Source organism: Rattus rattus, chromosome 1, assembly GCF_011064425.1.
Source record: "Rattus rattus isolate New Zealand chromosome 1, Rrattus_CSIRO_v1, whole genome shotgun sequence".
NCBI classification, from domain to species: Eukaryota; Metazoa; Chordata; class Mammalia; order Rodentia; family Muridae; genus Rattus; species Rattus rattus.
This window is the reverse complement of record NC_046154.1, coordinates 264,762,506-264,777,007: the sequence shown is the minus strand read 5'-3', so window position 1 is coordinate 264,777,007 and position 14,502 is coordinate 264,762,506. Positions and strand designations below refer to the sequence as shown.

Below are 14,502 nucleotides of genomic sequence, written 5' to 3'. Positions count from 1 at the left end.
GTAAAACTCAGCATATCTTTGAATTGCGACAACTGGTGCACTGGGTTCCTCCAGGCGCCGAAGGCATTTGAGGAGCATGAGCTTTTACTCCGCAGGAACCACACGAGCGTTCCGCAGAATACGATCGCATACCACGTGCCTTCCATGTCCTCCAGGGAGCAGTTACAAATTGTGAGCTTTGTCAAACTCTTAATTTTACAAAGCACAGTTCAAAACATCCTTTAAGCTTCAGGGTGGGTGTCCAATGATACAATGAGAATATTTAGGTAATAACTAAAGATGCTGTGTGAACCTGGTGATTTTCATTCAAGCCTTTGATTGAATTCATGGGCACAGCCAATAAGCAGAAACTCTTTGGCATACCCAAAACAGAACAACAAAATAGCAGAAGTCGAGTGTTCTACCAGCTTTTAAGTTTCTGATTTTTAACACACACACACACACACACACACACACACAAACACACACACACAAACACACACACACACAAACACACACACACACAACACACACACACAAACACACACACACAAACACACACATACACACACACCCATTTTATGACTATTGGTAAGAGCTGCATATTCTCCTATGAGTTTCACTGCAGAAAATGTACAGCCATATTCTTCCTGTGCCTCTTCCCCTTGGAGTGACAAATGGCTATTCCATGTCAATCAGATGAAGACTTCCCTTCCACTACCCCACGTCACGGCTTATGAGCAGAGCAAGCTCAGGGACAAATTCCATAAATACCTGTGCTTCCTGCTAGGCCTATCCTCATCACCTAGTCTACGAGTGTGTATACAGCGCAAATCCCAGACACAGAACATGGCGAGATTTCAAAATATATCATCCCAAGTGAAACCTACCATATCAAATATATGAAATCGGCATAGATCAATGAAGATGTGATTATATCGTTTTCGAAGTCAGGAAGAGAAAATGGCATCCTGCTTGGTTTTGGTTTTCTTTTCAATACAACAGAGATAGTTACCTAAGAGAAACTCGGGTGCTTCCTCAAATTCCAGCTCGTCATTGTTCAACATAATATTTCTAGGCAGGTCAGCCAAGATCAAGTCCGGAGCAATCTGGGATATTGGAATGGTGAGCCTTGGTTGATCTGGATTTATTAACAGGTCTCCTAAGAAGAATATAAAAGATTATTTAAAAAATGTAAGGGTCTACAAAATTTGTGGTCCTGGCTTAAGAAAATATACTTTTAGACTATTCTACTACCCAGATTTTTCTAGAAAAACCCAACAAACTCATTAAATATTAATATTAATGTAGTTAGAACTTTAAAGATACACTCCTAGGTTCGCTAATTATGTGGTAGAATTCCAGCCTGACTTAGAACAGATGGCCTTTGACTAACAAGGTATTATTCCTATATAGGAAGAAGACGTTCTGTAACGAGAATTCATGAACTTCAAAGATGAGACTATTTTGATGTTTTGAATGAGATGTCCCAAGAAGTCCCAGGCATTTGAATATTTGGTCCCCAGTTGTTGTGGAGTATTTGCTGTTTGCTAGGTGTTAGAAGTATGGCCTTACTTGAGGAAGTGTGTTGCTAGAAGCAGAATTTGAATTTTCAAAAGCCATATTCCATTCCCAATGAACATTCTTAGCTTTCTATTCGCTACTTGAGATGTGAACTCTCAACTCCCAGCTTTGGTTGCTATGTCTGCTAGCTGCTTTCAGTACTACTATGGGCTGTGACCCACTGGAACATGAGCCCAAAGAGACTCATCTATAATTTGACTGGTCATGGTGTTTTGTTTCAGCAATAGAAAAACAACCAATAAAGTTATGATACATAGTATCTAGTATTTAAGCTTGAAGTCAACATTTTAAGAAAACAGAACACAAGTTCTTATTGACAGAAAATGAACCTTACTGTTTTGAACTGTCACTATAATTAAATGAGTTCAACCATATTATAAGAATAATTCCTCTATACCAAAGTCATGTAAAAATAATGAGTGTACCATAAAATGAATTTGTGAATTGTGTCAACACCTACCTTCTTCAGCCTTCTTCATCAACTCGTCAAGCAAGATCTTCTGATGTTCTTCACCATCATTAAAACTATACAATGCCCATTTTTTCAACAAAGTTTCTCCTTCCCCACAAATGTCAATTTCCAGCAATCCAGGAAACCATTCTTCCATGAGTGAGTCAATATGATCCACAACTCGGCCCAAAAGAATACAACCTACATAATTCAAACAGAGAGAGAAAGAGAGAGAGACAGTGGTTTAGCTGCTACCTCTGTTTTACACAAAGAAGAAGAATTAGAATAAGAAAAAAACAGATTCTACCCCAAAGAGGCAAAGAGGAAGAGCTTCTTAAACTGGCAAAAGAGCCCATGGAAAGATAAGATAGAAATGCAGATGAAACTACAGGACACAGAGAAGAATCCCTCGCCCTGGAATCTGGTTCAATTCTGATTGTCAAGTGGGAGCCAAGAATCTCACTACAATCAACATTTCCTATACAAATGGTTCAATGGTTAAGAGCACTGACTGGTCTTCCAGAGGTCCTGAGTTCAATTCCCAGCAACTACATGGTTGCTCACAACCATCTATAGTGGGATCTGATGCCCTCTTCTGGTGTGTCTGAAGACAGCTACACAGCTACAGTGTTTGTACTCTTATAAATAAAATAAATAAAACTTTGAAAAAAAAAAGAAAATAGTTCTTTATATGGAAAGTTTCAGAAGCTGGGCAACATTTCTGTGGATTATATGCCTGTCCTGTAAAACAAGGGCCTGCATTCAGATTCCTAAAACCCATAAGAGTCAAGCATGGATGTGCATTCCTGTAAGGTCCCCGCCAACCCAGCACATGGAGGACATAGGAGTGAAGGCATACAGATTCCAAGGAAAACCGAATCTAGCTGAAATGTGCGTTCAGGCTTCCCAATTTTAGTTAGTCAGAGATAGAAGGCAACCAATTCTGACTTCTAGCCTTTATATACCCAAGCATGAGCAAAAGAAGTTGTACACACACACACACACACACACACACACACACACACACACACACCACATGTACATCTAAAAGGAAACAAAATTACTTTCAAGCAACAATGTTAAAGAGCAATAATTGTGCAGAACGCCTGGGTGTCTTGAGTTTACAAGGACCTCCACCACCTTCAGATATTCTCTGGGGCTCTGGCAGGCAAAACTTAATGCCTTTGTTGAAAGCAGAGCTATTCTATGTCCCTCTATTTTAGAGTGTTACTTTATCTCCTTGATGCTGTCAAGCACACCTCAGGTACCACTTTGCTCTCATTTAAATTCCTTAGCAACCTTTGAAGACACCCCCAGGAAAGCCTAAAATCCTTTATGACTACTCTAATGTAATTGCAAATCTCCCACACTCAAGCTCTCTAGTGTGCCTCATTTATTACTCTCAATGCCTTTCTCTTTTGACCCTTGTGCTTAAGATGGATGTTACAAATGCCTTTCAGGAAATTCTGATTCTGTTTCACACTGGCTAATCCCAAAATCTCTCTCTGTGATGGAATCAAGAATCTGGCTTTCCCTGAATGGAGGTCCCTAAAAGGAAAGGGAACTTGTCAGGACACTGCAGGTGGGGGTGGACCTGAGTCTCCCCCTCTGCCTTGTTGACAAGAAAGCAGCTGAAGTTGTGTAGAAACATAAAGGTGGCAGTACAAAGGAATTAACTTAGCTGGACAGAGCTCTAACTCTTTAGTCAGTACAGAGAAGGGAAGTAGAAATGTCACTCAAAAGGTTACCCAAGTGCTTCAAGTGATACGTCTAGCATTCCCACCCACAGGACAAACCACAGCTCTCAGCCTTGATCTAGCTAAGTTGCAAGTCTCACTAAGATAGTCACTCTTCTGTGGAATGAGTCAACAGTGGGGAGGAATTCTGTTATGTCTCTCCACTCTCAAACAGCAAAGTGGACAGGTTCCATCCTGACAAGAAACAGATGGCTTATAAAATACAAAAAGAAAAAAAAAAAACTGATTTACTATGGATGACTGAGAACAACCAACAGGCACAAGTCAGGAAATTACACCGGGCACAATCAGAGTGAACACAGCCCTGGGATCCAGTTGTAAATGTAGGCAAGAGGAGGCTCTGCCCAGGCAGTGAAGTTGATAGGGAAAAGCTAGCCTTATTCTCAGTAGCCTTTTCAACTGAGAGTAACTGGAGTCTGATAGCCCTGGCCCTAAGATCTGTGGGTAGACCAACCTATGCTGTAGAATCCAATAAATCTGAAGCTCTAGCTGACTACTCATCTTACATAACTGCATACCTCCAACAAGATAATCAATGCTTCTTCATGGATCTTGAAAATGCAAAAATGAGTCTGCCTCTACAGACACATCCACCCCCAGGTAGAGCACTAGTCACCCCAGAGGATATATGGAGAGCCTCAGGAGTGTGGGAGAGCATGCCCAGCCACACACTGAAAAGATATATATGACCAACACAGGCAATCTGACTCACAAAGAAATGCAGGAAGCTCTGATGACCATCAGGCTTCTGTCTGGTGTAAGCTCAGCACCAGACCAAATCAGAAAAGGCAAAAATCCACAAGTTCAAATGACCCATTCTTCTAGCCACACATCTCTGCAGACTGATTTCAGGGACCATAAAGAAGCTGCTTTGAATTTCTATATTTTGGGGGAGGGGGTTTGGATTCCTCATTTTTTTTTCCTTTTGAGTATACTTCAGTAAATTTTTTTAAACTTCACTATAATTCGATAGTCCTATTTTTATTGTCCATATATTTATCTAATTTTGATTTTGAAGATTTAACTATTAAAGAGTCTTAAGTTTTTCTCTTTCTTGACACTTATGTTTCTTCTTTTTAGCATTCTGCTGTAACTTAATAGTAGTTTGACATTTGTTTTGTATGTGCACGCGCATACATGCATGAATGTATATTTAATAAAACTTTATTTTTATTTCATCCTTACATATATATAAATGTATGTATGCATATATGTGTATGTATGCATACTACTACATACCACATACATACTACTACATACAAACTATTACATATATGTGTATATGTACATACATATATGTTAAAATTTATTCATTACAAAATACATTACAATTATGATAGATGCAAAAGAAGGAAGTTTTTAATTTTTTTTCATTACTAGGCGATTTTTTGCTTACCTTTTCATCTCCTTCACAACATTCTTTTCCATTCTTGCTCATTTCCATCATTCACTGAACCTTGCTTCTCCTTTAGATTTCCTCTTTCTCATCTTCTGCCTTTACTTCATTCAGTCACAGTTTCTGCATTTACACTATATAAACTTTCACTCCCTAGAACTCTTCATATTAATTTTGTAAACTTTATTCTAAAGTTACCTGTGATATATTAATGGTCTTTTATCAAATTTAAGTCTGTGTCTATATCTTGTTGGCTTATTGCTACAGCTTAAAGAAGAGCTTGAGTTTTGTTCACTAGATGTCAGGAGCCATAATAGGACAAGCTGAATACTAGCAGGCGATCTTCCTGAGATGATCTGCTTTGCATTATTATATAATCTGCAACAGATTCGCTCTTTTTTGGCAAGGCCGTAAAAGAATTTATTTTAGGAAAGATTCCTACTATTAATATGCTTTTCCTGTTGTTATTATTAAACATATGTAACAATAACTGGGTATTAGCCCACCACTTTGAAGCAGATCTCTTCAAAGATGTACTGTCTTGTAATGAGGCTATATAGACAAATAGAAGACTTCTTAAGTCTTAATGATGATCCTATAAGAATTCCTAAGATTATATCGGTAGTTATTAAGATCTTTTATAGTGAAACTGCTATTAAGTCCTTTGCTGATAGTCAAAACTGCAATGAGCCACTACCCTCTCTGGGCACAGAGGCTCCCAGCAACTAGAAAACTAAAAGAAATATCGAAATCAACAGATTTGAAAATACTAGAAATATGGTAAGTGATAAGACTCCTTCAAAATATCATGACTCCTCAGCAAAGACTTGGGTAAAATTCCAGATACAGATTTATAGTGGTTTGCTAGTAAAAGTAATTAATAACTCCAAAGAGCATAACTTAATTGAAAAATGAAATCTTGTACCAGGAGAAGAACAATGCAACATAAATGAGAAAGTCACCAAGATAAATAGGAAAAATCTGAAAGGAAAATGAGATTTTGATTTAAAAATGTTGAAAATAACTCAATGACAAATAAAAATAAGATAAATGCAAAAGGAATTCATGATAAGACTACTTTCAAACATCAATCCTGTCAATCAAGAAGCAGGTCCACGATGCCTCAAAACTCCAGATAAAGAGAACAAACCTAAGAATTTAACTGTCCTCTCTACCATGAGTAAGTGAGCTAAAAAGCAATGACTTTGAACAGGTATCCAATGAGATCAGAGCAGAAAATCCCCCCAGATCTAAAGAATTGAACATGAAAACATTGAGGCATTTAGAACCTCAAAAGATCAGAAAGACCTTCTTCATGATACACTACAATCAGGATCTCAAAGATACAAAGCAAAGTTGCAGTAGTAAAATCTATAAAGGAAAATGTCCAACTCACTTATAAGCCAAAAACATTAGAATAACATCAGACCTCTCTTAGCAACCATAAAACCAGGAAAGCACATAATAGCACACAGTTCAGCAAAACCAATATTGAAAATTGACTGAGAAATAAGAGCACAGGAGGATAAACAAAACTATCGCATTTTATGACCACCAAGCCAGCACTGCAGTAGAACCTGTAGCAATACAATATGCAAAAAGAGATGAGGGGAAGCTTTAATCACAAGAGCACTGCAAAGAGACAGCATCAGAGGAACACACACACACACACACACACACACACACACACACAAATGCAAACAAACAGATGTCCTTTGCAAACACACATACAGACTGGGGTCAAATAATGGACGTAGGATAAAGCTGAACGCAAGCTGGTAAGTTTTGATATTTAATCAATTAGACATCAAAAAATGTAATCAGAAGATATTAAAGTGACTATATACTTATCAAGAATATATAACAAGTATGTTTAACTGCACCCAATATTGAGGCTTCCATTTTCACAAGGCAAACACTAGTGGGCATAAGGGTGTTGCACAGGTCCTAATACTGCAATAGTGAGTGACCTCATCAGCCCCCTCTCCTCATTAGATAGTTTGCCCAAACAAAAAGGAAAGAAAACAACGAAGTTAAACTCCTTCACAGGTCACAGGCACTGAACGGACATCTGAAGACTTTTCCTTCCAACATATAAGAGTGAGAATTGCCTCAGCACCAATAATTTTTAATGACTATAAAAAGGAGGATAAATTCCTGCATCCCACCAGAAAATAGAAGAATAAGAGAAAGCAGTAGCAAGTAAAATCCTACAGGCACTACGTAAGTGCGTCGAAATAAAATAAAGCACTTGGAATGAACAATAGAATAAAGACTAAACAGTCGTTATTACAGAGATGAGGAAGGAAATAAAAAAAAAATGTCTGACACCAATGAAAAGGAATGTATAACAGTAGAGTGCCTGGTGTGCAACAAAGGTAGCTGAGAGGGAGGGTTACATGGTGTTTGCACCAGAAAGTAAGATGTCTAGAATGTCTTAACGAGGCACTTCAAAGTCTCAGCAAAACAAGATCAAACTAAAACTCCAGGTAGTGGGCAGCAAGAAATAATAAAATCAAGGCTGAAATTTACGAAATGGAGACCAATACACAGAATCCAACAGTTGGTTCCTTGGACAGAATAAGCAGGGGTGACGAAAAATGAAGACAGGCGCTCTAAACAGAGGGAAAGAAATCACACTGCCAAAGCTGACACGAAGGGACTGCTGGAACAGATGCCAGAGAAAGGAGAAAAAGACGAATAAATTCAGAGAGGAAGGGGGTGTGCATGTGCTAAAGACAGAGGACAGTGAAACTCAGAGAACTGGAGAAAATATTTTGAAACATAGGCCCTGAGAACTAGAAAAGAGGACACATGGGTGAGTTTGATGGTCTACAAAACCTGAGTCAAGAGGTTAGTGACAGCCATAACAGATGTCTAAGCAACAAGACAGGACCGGTCATTGAAAGTATCCCTGCAAAGGAAAGCTAAGGAACGGACAGGTTCTGAACAATCCTCCCAAACACGTAAAACAAGCTAACATCTATGCTCCTTACACTATCCTATAAAGTAGGGAATTAACACGACTAAACTCCCACTATAAGGCCAGCATGATACTTCAAACAAACAAACAAAACCCAAGGGGGCCGGAATATAGCTCAGTTGATTGAGTGCTTACCTTGCATGTATAATATGAGGGCGTGGTGTCCGCTAACACTACGTCAACCGGACTGCATGCTTATAATTCAGATTCAGGAGATGGACACAGGACAGTTAAGAAGTTCAAGACCACCATACTCAGCTACATACAATTTTGAAGTCAACCTGGGCTATGCGAAATCTTAAAGAGTCGGAAAGATAGAGAGGGAGGAAGGAAGGAAGGAGAAAAGGAAGGAAGGAAAAAGGAAGGAAGAAAGGAAGGAAAAAGGAATGAAGGAAACTGTAGATCAATTTCCCTCAGGAACATAGATGCAAAAATACTCTGTAAAATGCTTGGCAACTGAATTCAAGACGTATAAAAAAATCATGTCTTTTTTGTCCATAAATTGATTTTTCTTGCAGGGATTCAAGAGTGGATCATTACACACAATTTCAATAAATGCCAAACAGAGTAATACTTAAGAACATAAATCATATATAACCATCTCAATAAACACAGAAATGCTTGGTTTCAAAATTTCTCAGGATAAAAGCTCTGAATAGCCTGAAACTAGGTGAAACATATCTCAGTGTCATAAAGTGTATATTTATGTCAACGTACCAAATTGAGAAACACTAAGAGCACTTCCTACAAAACCAGGGACAAGAATGCCCACTCTTTCCATTTTTATTCAATATATTACTTAAATGCTTAGCTATTGTGATAGGAAAAAATAAACAAATAAATATAGGAAAGAAAGAATTCAAAATATCCTATTTTCTCAGGCTAGGGACATGTGCTCAAAGGATCGTAAAAACCACTATAAGATTCTGATAACTTTTTACCACCTTCAGCAAAGTTGTGAACTCAAAATCAATGTACACTAATACACTAACCAGTAAATATTCTACACCAACAATAAACTTGCTAAGAAAGAATTTAGGGGAGAATTCACTACACAATTGCTTCCAAAAAGAAAAAAAAAAGGTTCCTAGGAATAAAGTTAACTAAGACTTCCATAATAAAATCTTTGAAACATTGTAGAAAGAAATTGAAGAAGAGGAGGAGGAGAAAAGTGATCAGATAGAAGGAAAAGAAATGAAGAAAGAGAGTGCAGATGTATATGAATATAAATTCACATACCTGAAAATGACAAATGTATGTTACCTTAACAGATTTTAAAAGGACTGGAGAGGACATTAGAAGAAAGATATAAAGAGCTCATTATTGGTCATTACTGTCACCATTATGACAACTACTGCTACCCAAACAATCTAATAATTCACTGTAAAATTTTCAACTTTTCACAAAACTAGAAAAAGAATAATTTGTTCCCTGTATAAAATCCAATTCAAACTGGATCAAAGAGCCCAATGTAAGATCCAAAACCCTAAAACTATCAGGAGAAACATAAGGAAAACACTTCAGGATACAGGCAAAGGCAAGGACTTTCCAAAAAGGACTCTAATAGCACAGAAAGTAATATCAAGTATTGATAAGTAGGATTGTATAAAACTATAAAAAGCTTTTTCAAATTAAGTAAAAACAATCAGGCAATGTAAGAGACAGCCTACTGATCATAAAAAAAAAAAAAAAACAAAAAAACCTCACAATCCATTCAACAAACGGGTTAATAAACAGAGTACACAGTTCTCTTTTTTTTTTTTTTCGGAGCTGGGGACTGAACCCAGGGCCTTGCGCTTTCTAGGCAAGCGCTCTACCACTGAGCTAAATCCCCAACCCTGAGTACACAGTTCTCAAAGGAAGAAACGGAAATGGCGAGTAAATGTTTAAAAACTTGTTCTACATCCTTAGCCATCAGGGAGATGCTAACTGAAGCTCCTTTGGGGGACTTCATCTTATCGCAGCCAAGTTGAACGATGGAGAAACAGATGAGAAAACAGTGCTGACAGGATGTGGGAAAGAGGAACCTTCTTCCTTGCTGGTGAGAATGCAAACTGGGGCAGCCACTTTGGAAATCAGCATGGGGTTTCCATAAAAATGCTAAAAATAGAACTATCAAACAATCACACAGCAGCTGTGAAAATGTCTGAAGGCGTTGGAGCCCCATCGACGCTTCTGCACATAACGTTTACTGCTGCACTGCTCATGGTGGCTAAGATATGAATCTAGCCTAAATGTCCATATCAGATGAATACAGAAAATGTGACATGCATTTTTAACACACACACACACATATATATGCATATATAAACATAGACACACATGCACACATACATATATATATGTATATATACACACATATATGTATACATATATATATACATACATACATACATATACATACATACATATTAGAGTTCTATTCAGCCTTAAGAAAAATAAAATTATCTCATTTTCTGGTAAAGAGAGAGTACTCAGATATACTAAGCCAGATAAGCTAGATTCAGAAAGACAAATATCCTCAGTTTTCTTTCATTTGCATAATCTGTCATAATCTATATTTAGATATAAATATCCTTTATAGAAAATACATGGATGCATGTGGAGCCCCAGGGGAAGAAGAGGTTTAAAGGCTGGGAAAGAAACTGGACAAAGTAGCAAGGTGGGTGTACAACACAGCAACAAAACTCAGAGTCTAGATATATACATGCATACATACATACATACATACATACATACATACATACATGTGCATGTACATGCACACACCTGCACATCTGTGAAAGCAGAAGGGAACTCTAAGGGAGGGCAGCAATGATGGGCAGAAGAGAGACAGATGAGGATGATAGAGGAGGATAAGAAGACATACATGTGTGAAAATGTCAAGGTGAAACCCATGATTTTTTTTTTACAGAGGACCCACATTCCATTCCAGTCTCTTATAACTTCACTTCCGGGAGATCCAATGCCCTCTTCCAGCCTCTGCAGGCAACAGGGTGGTGAGTGGTGCACAGCGACACATGCAGGCAAAACACCCATACAAATAAAATAAAACATTAGCCAGTGTGGTGGTTCCCACCTTTGGTCCCAGCACTGAAAAGGCAGAGGCAGGTGAATCTATCTCCGTGGGTTCAAGGCCAGCCTGATTTACATAGCAAGTTCTGGACCAGCCGGATTAAGACCTTGTCTCCAACCACCCCCCAAAACTGTTTAATGTAATCAGTTAAAAACCTTCAAAATGAAACAAAGAACAAAAGTGTTCACTAGTGTAAGCAGCTGTCACAAAACTGGACAAGAGAAAAACTGGAAATTTACTGGATTTGGGGAGGTAGATTTGTTTTGAACTCGTGGACTCCAGGTCTTCCTCCCAAGTAGCTGAGACAGCAGATGATCTGCAGGTCAGGGGGAGGGGGGACAACATATAATTAACTTCCTCACCTTTTCTACAAGATGGAACTGTGATTTTCAAGAAACTCTCTGGGCGATTGTCTAAGACTTCAGAGCCTACCAGACAGTACGCTTCTGGAGACCAATTCAAGTAGATGCCTTGGCGCCAATACATTCGGTTTGGGCGTAGTGCTCTCTCTGAAAGTTTAAATAGATCCATATGCACCCATCGGTTACTAACTGCTTCATGAACCCAAGGGGGAAAACTGCCACGTATACATTAAGTAACAGTGATATATATTTGTTTCAAGATGAGCGTTCATTAACTTAATTACGAGACCGTCTTCAAATGAATACAAAATACTTCCTCAGTATTTCAATCCCCCAAGTGAGTTGCTTTGTATACTATCCAATGCACAGTCCAAGTTCATGGTATGGATCTTGACATGGACGATATATAACTAATCATAAGCAAGTTTTTAGTTTGTTTTTTATTCAATTCTCATATTAACACCATTCTTGAGCTTTTAAATGCATTTTTAAGTACCTTTATTTTCATTGATACCCTGAAAGACAAGATTTTTTTCAAAATCCAGTAACACTTGTATTATCTTTTGTCCAACACCCTCCCTAATATATCCCTGTAGCGTCATAATTCCACTTACTTTGGAATGAATGTGCACCATATAAACATAGTTTTGTCCCTTTCTCTAAGTCCCTGGGAGTTGGGCAGGAGAAGAGGATCAGAGTCCTTCTCTTAGAAGGCCAAGACCTGTTATACTTGCTGAGGAAAAGACCCTAGCTACACGTTGGTTATTTCTATATTATTTTTTGCTGATTTGTAGGTGTGTGTGTGTGTGTGTGTGTGTGTGTGCATATGTGTGTGAGAGTGTATGTGTAAGAGAGTTTGTGTGTATGTGTGTGTACCTGTGTGTATATGTGTGTGAGTATGTGTACATGTATGTATGTGTGTGCATGTATATGTGTGTAAGTGTACGTACCTGTGTGTACATATATGTATGTGCATGAGTATATGTACCTGTGTGTATATGTGTGCATGTATGTATGTACATGAGTGTATGTACCTGTGTGCATATGTGTACATGTATGTATGTGCATAAGCGTATGTACTTGTGTATATATGTGTATGTGTACATGTATGTATGTGTGTGAGTATATACACATATGTATTTGTGTGTATACATGTGTTTATGTGTATGAATGGTGTGTACTTCTGTCTGTGTGTGAGTGAGTGTACTTGTGTATACATGTGTGTGTACATGTGAGTGTATGTTTTGTGTTTTTATGTACCTGTGTCTATATGTAAGAGGGTGTGTGTATGTTGAATGTTTAAACCAATGGCCCCCACTAAAACCCATCTTTTAAAGCTATTGTTTCCTGTTTCCTACGTCTTTGGAAGTATAAGACTCACAATTGATGCAAATATATCTAATGCAAGAATTAAGACATTTTCTTACAGAAAATTGCACAAGTTGGTGCATGTTCATGTGTTGACCACTCTGGCAAATGCCATGTTCCTTCTAACATGTCTTTCGAATTTGTCCAAATAGTAGCTTTAGTAAGTACATACCTCTTCCAGAAAGCATGAAAGGTGAGATTTCAAGTAATCGGTTAATCAATCTTGACCAAAATCCCATTGGAAAGTATGGCATTTCATACAGCCGGATGATGATCTCAGAGTTCTCACAGTGGGGGAGCTCTATCACTGGCCTGTGGTCAGATAAGCTGCAAAGGACAGAACCTATCAGAAACCCACAATGGCCATCTGAGCCTAGTGGCTGAGCCTGGCAGCCTCAGGCATGGCGGTCTGAGAACAGTGCCTGGTGACCTGAGCTTTTTAGCGCCTCAATCCCAGGGAAATAACTACTCTAGATAATTACATTTTTAAAAATAATGATCTCTTGGCATGTGATCGTCTACATCAAGAATTTGGAAGTCACTTCATCGATTCTCATATATGCACAGATGGAGAAGATGGATAAAAAAATTCAACGATCCTGTGCTAATGCATTAGTACAATTGGTGCAAAGGCAGATTACAGGAAACTGGTAAAGAATGCATGTCCTAGAAACAAGTACATATCTATGTTTGCAATTGCCTTGTATCCATTAAGGTAATTTGAACTATCAATACTTGAGAGCATTTCCCATTTACTTCCTAAGCAATATGAGGATTCTCTACAAACACAGTTAGAACGTAGTCCTCCACCATCATGCCCAGTACATTTTAAACTCTCTTGGAAACTCCCTTTCTCCCTTAAATTTCCCTAACAATATAACTGCTAAATTGCCAAGAAAAGATGGATGCACACGTGCACACACAGCTTCGCCATTAATCTTCTTCAAACAATTTGAGTGTTAAGCCAAAGAACAACTGTATGCATGAAATAATGCATTTTTAAAATATTAATCAACTGCAACTTTTCTTTCAAAATATATGCCGTGCATTGCCAAAAAGTTTACCAAAGCTACAAATTAAACGTTAGTGTACCTATTACAGAAAAATAAAAAGTTACTTTGTCAACCAAAATAATGTAATGTGGTCAATTTCTATTGGATTTGTGAGGTCTGTCTTACCTGCTTGGAACCAGCAGATATTCTTCCCCTATTGGCAATGCGATCTGAAATTTTTCTAAGAGTTTGAAGTACTGCGCCATGTAGTTCTTAGGGAATCGCTTTTTCTTCGAAAGGAATTTTTCCACATCTCTCCGTGAAATGATGCCCTTAGGATGCTTCAGGCAGCCATCCACTTTCACGGTCAAAATCTGAAAGATTCCCACTAATTGTCACTAGGTTTAATTTCTGAAATGCTTCCCAGCTTAAACAGCCTCTCTCTCCTCCTCCCCTCCCTCCCTCCCCCTCCTCCCCTCCCCTCCCTCCTCCTCCCCCCCCCCCTCCCCCCCCTCCCCCCCTCCTTTCTTCCTCTCCCTCCTTCCCCTCCCTCC

The 14,502-nt window shown here is 38.4% G+C and overlaps 1 protein-coding gene across 1 annotated transcript in view; it reads right to left on the bottom strand.

Moving 5' to 3' along the window:
- Positions 1-14,502, bottom strand: part of Lrrk2 (leucine rich repeat kinase 2) — a 144,672-nt gene that overhangs the window by 43,376 nt on the left and 86,794 nt on the right. The window contains exons 34-38 of the mRNA XM_032885325.1: positions 14,135-14,322; positions 13,129-13,283; positions 11,589-11,735; positions 2,024-2,215; positions 995-1,141 (exon numbers count right to left, since the gene is read on the bottom strand). Of these exons, the coding sequence (XP_032741216.1) occupies positions 995-1,141; positions 2,024-2,215; positions 11,589-11,735; positions 13,129-13,283; positions 14,135-14,322 (829 nt within the window). The remainder of the gene's footprint in view (positions 1-994; positions 1,142-2,023; positions 2,216-11,588; positions 11,736-13,128; positions 13,284-14,134; positions 14,323-14,502) is intronic.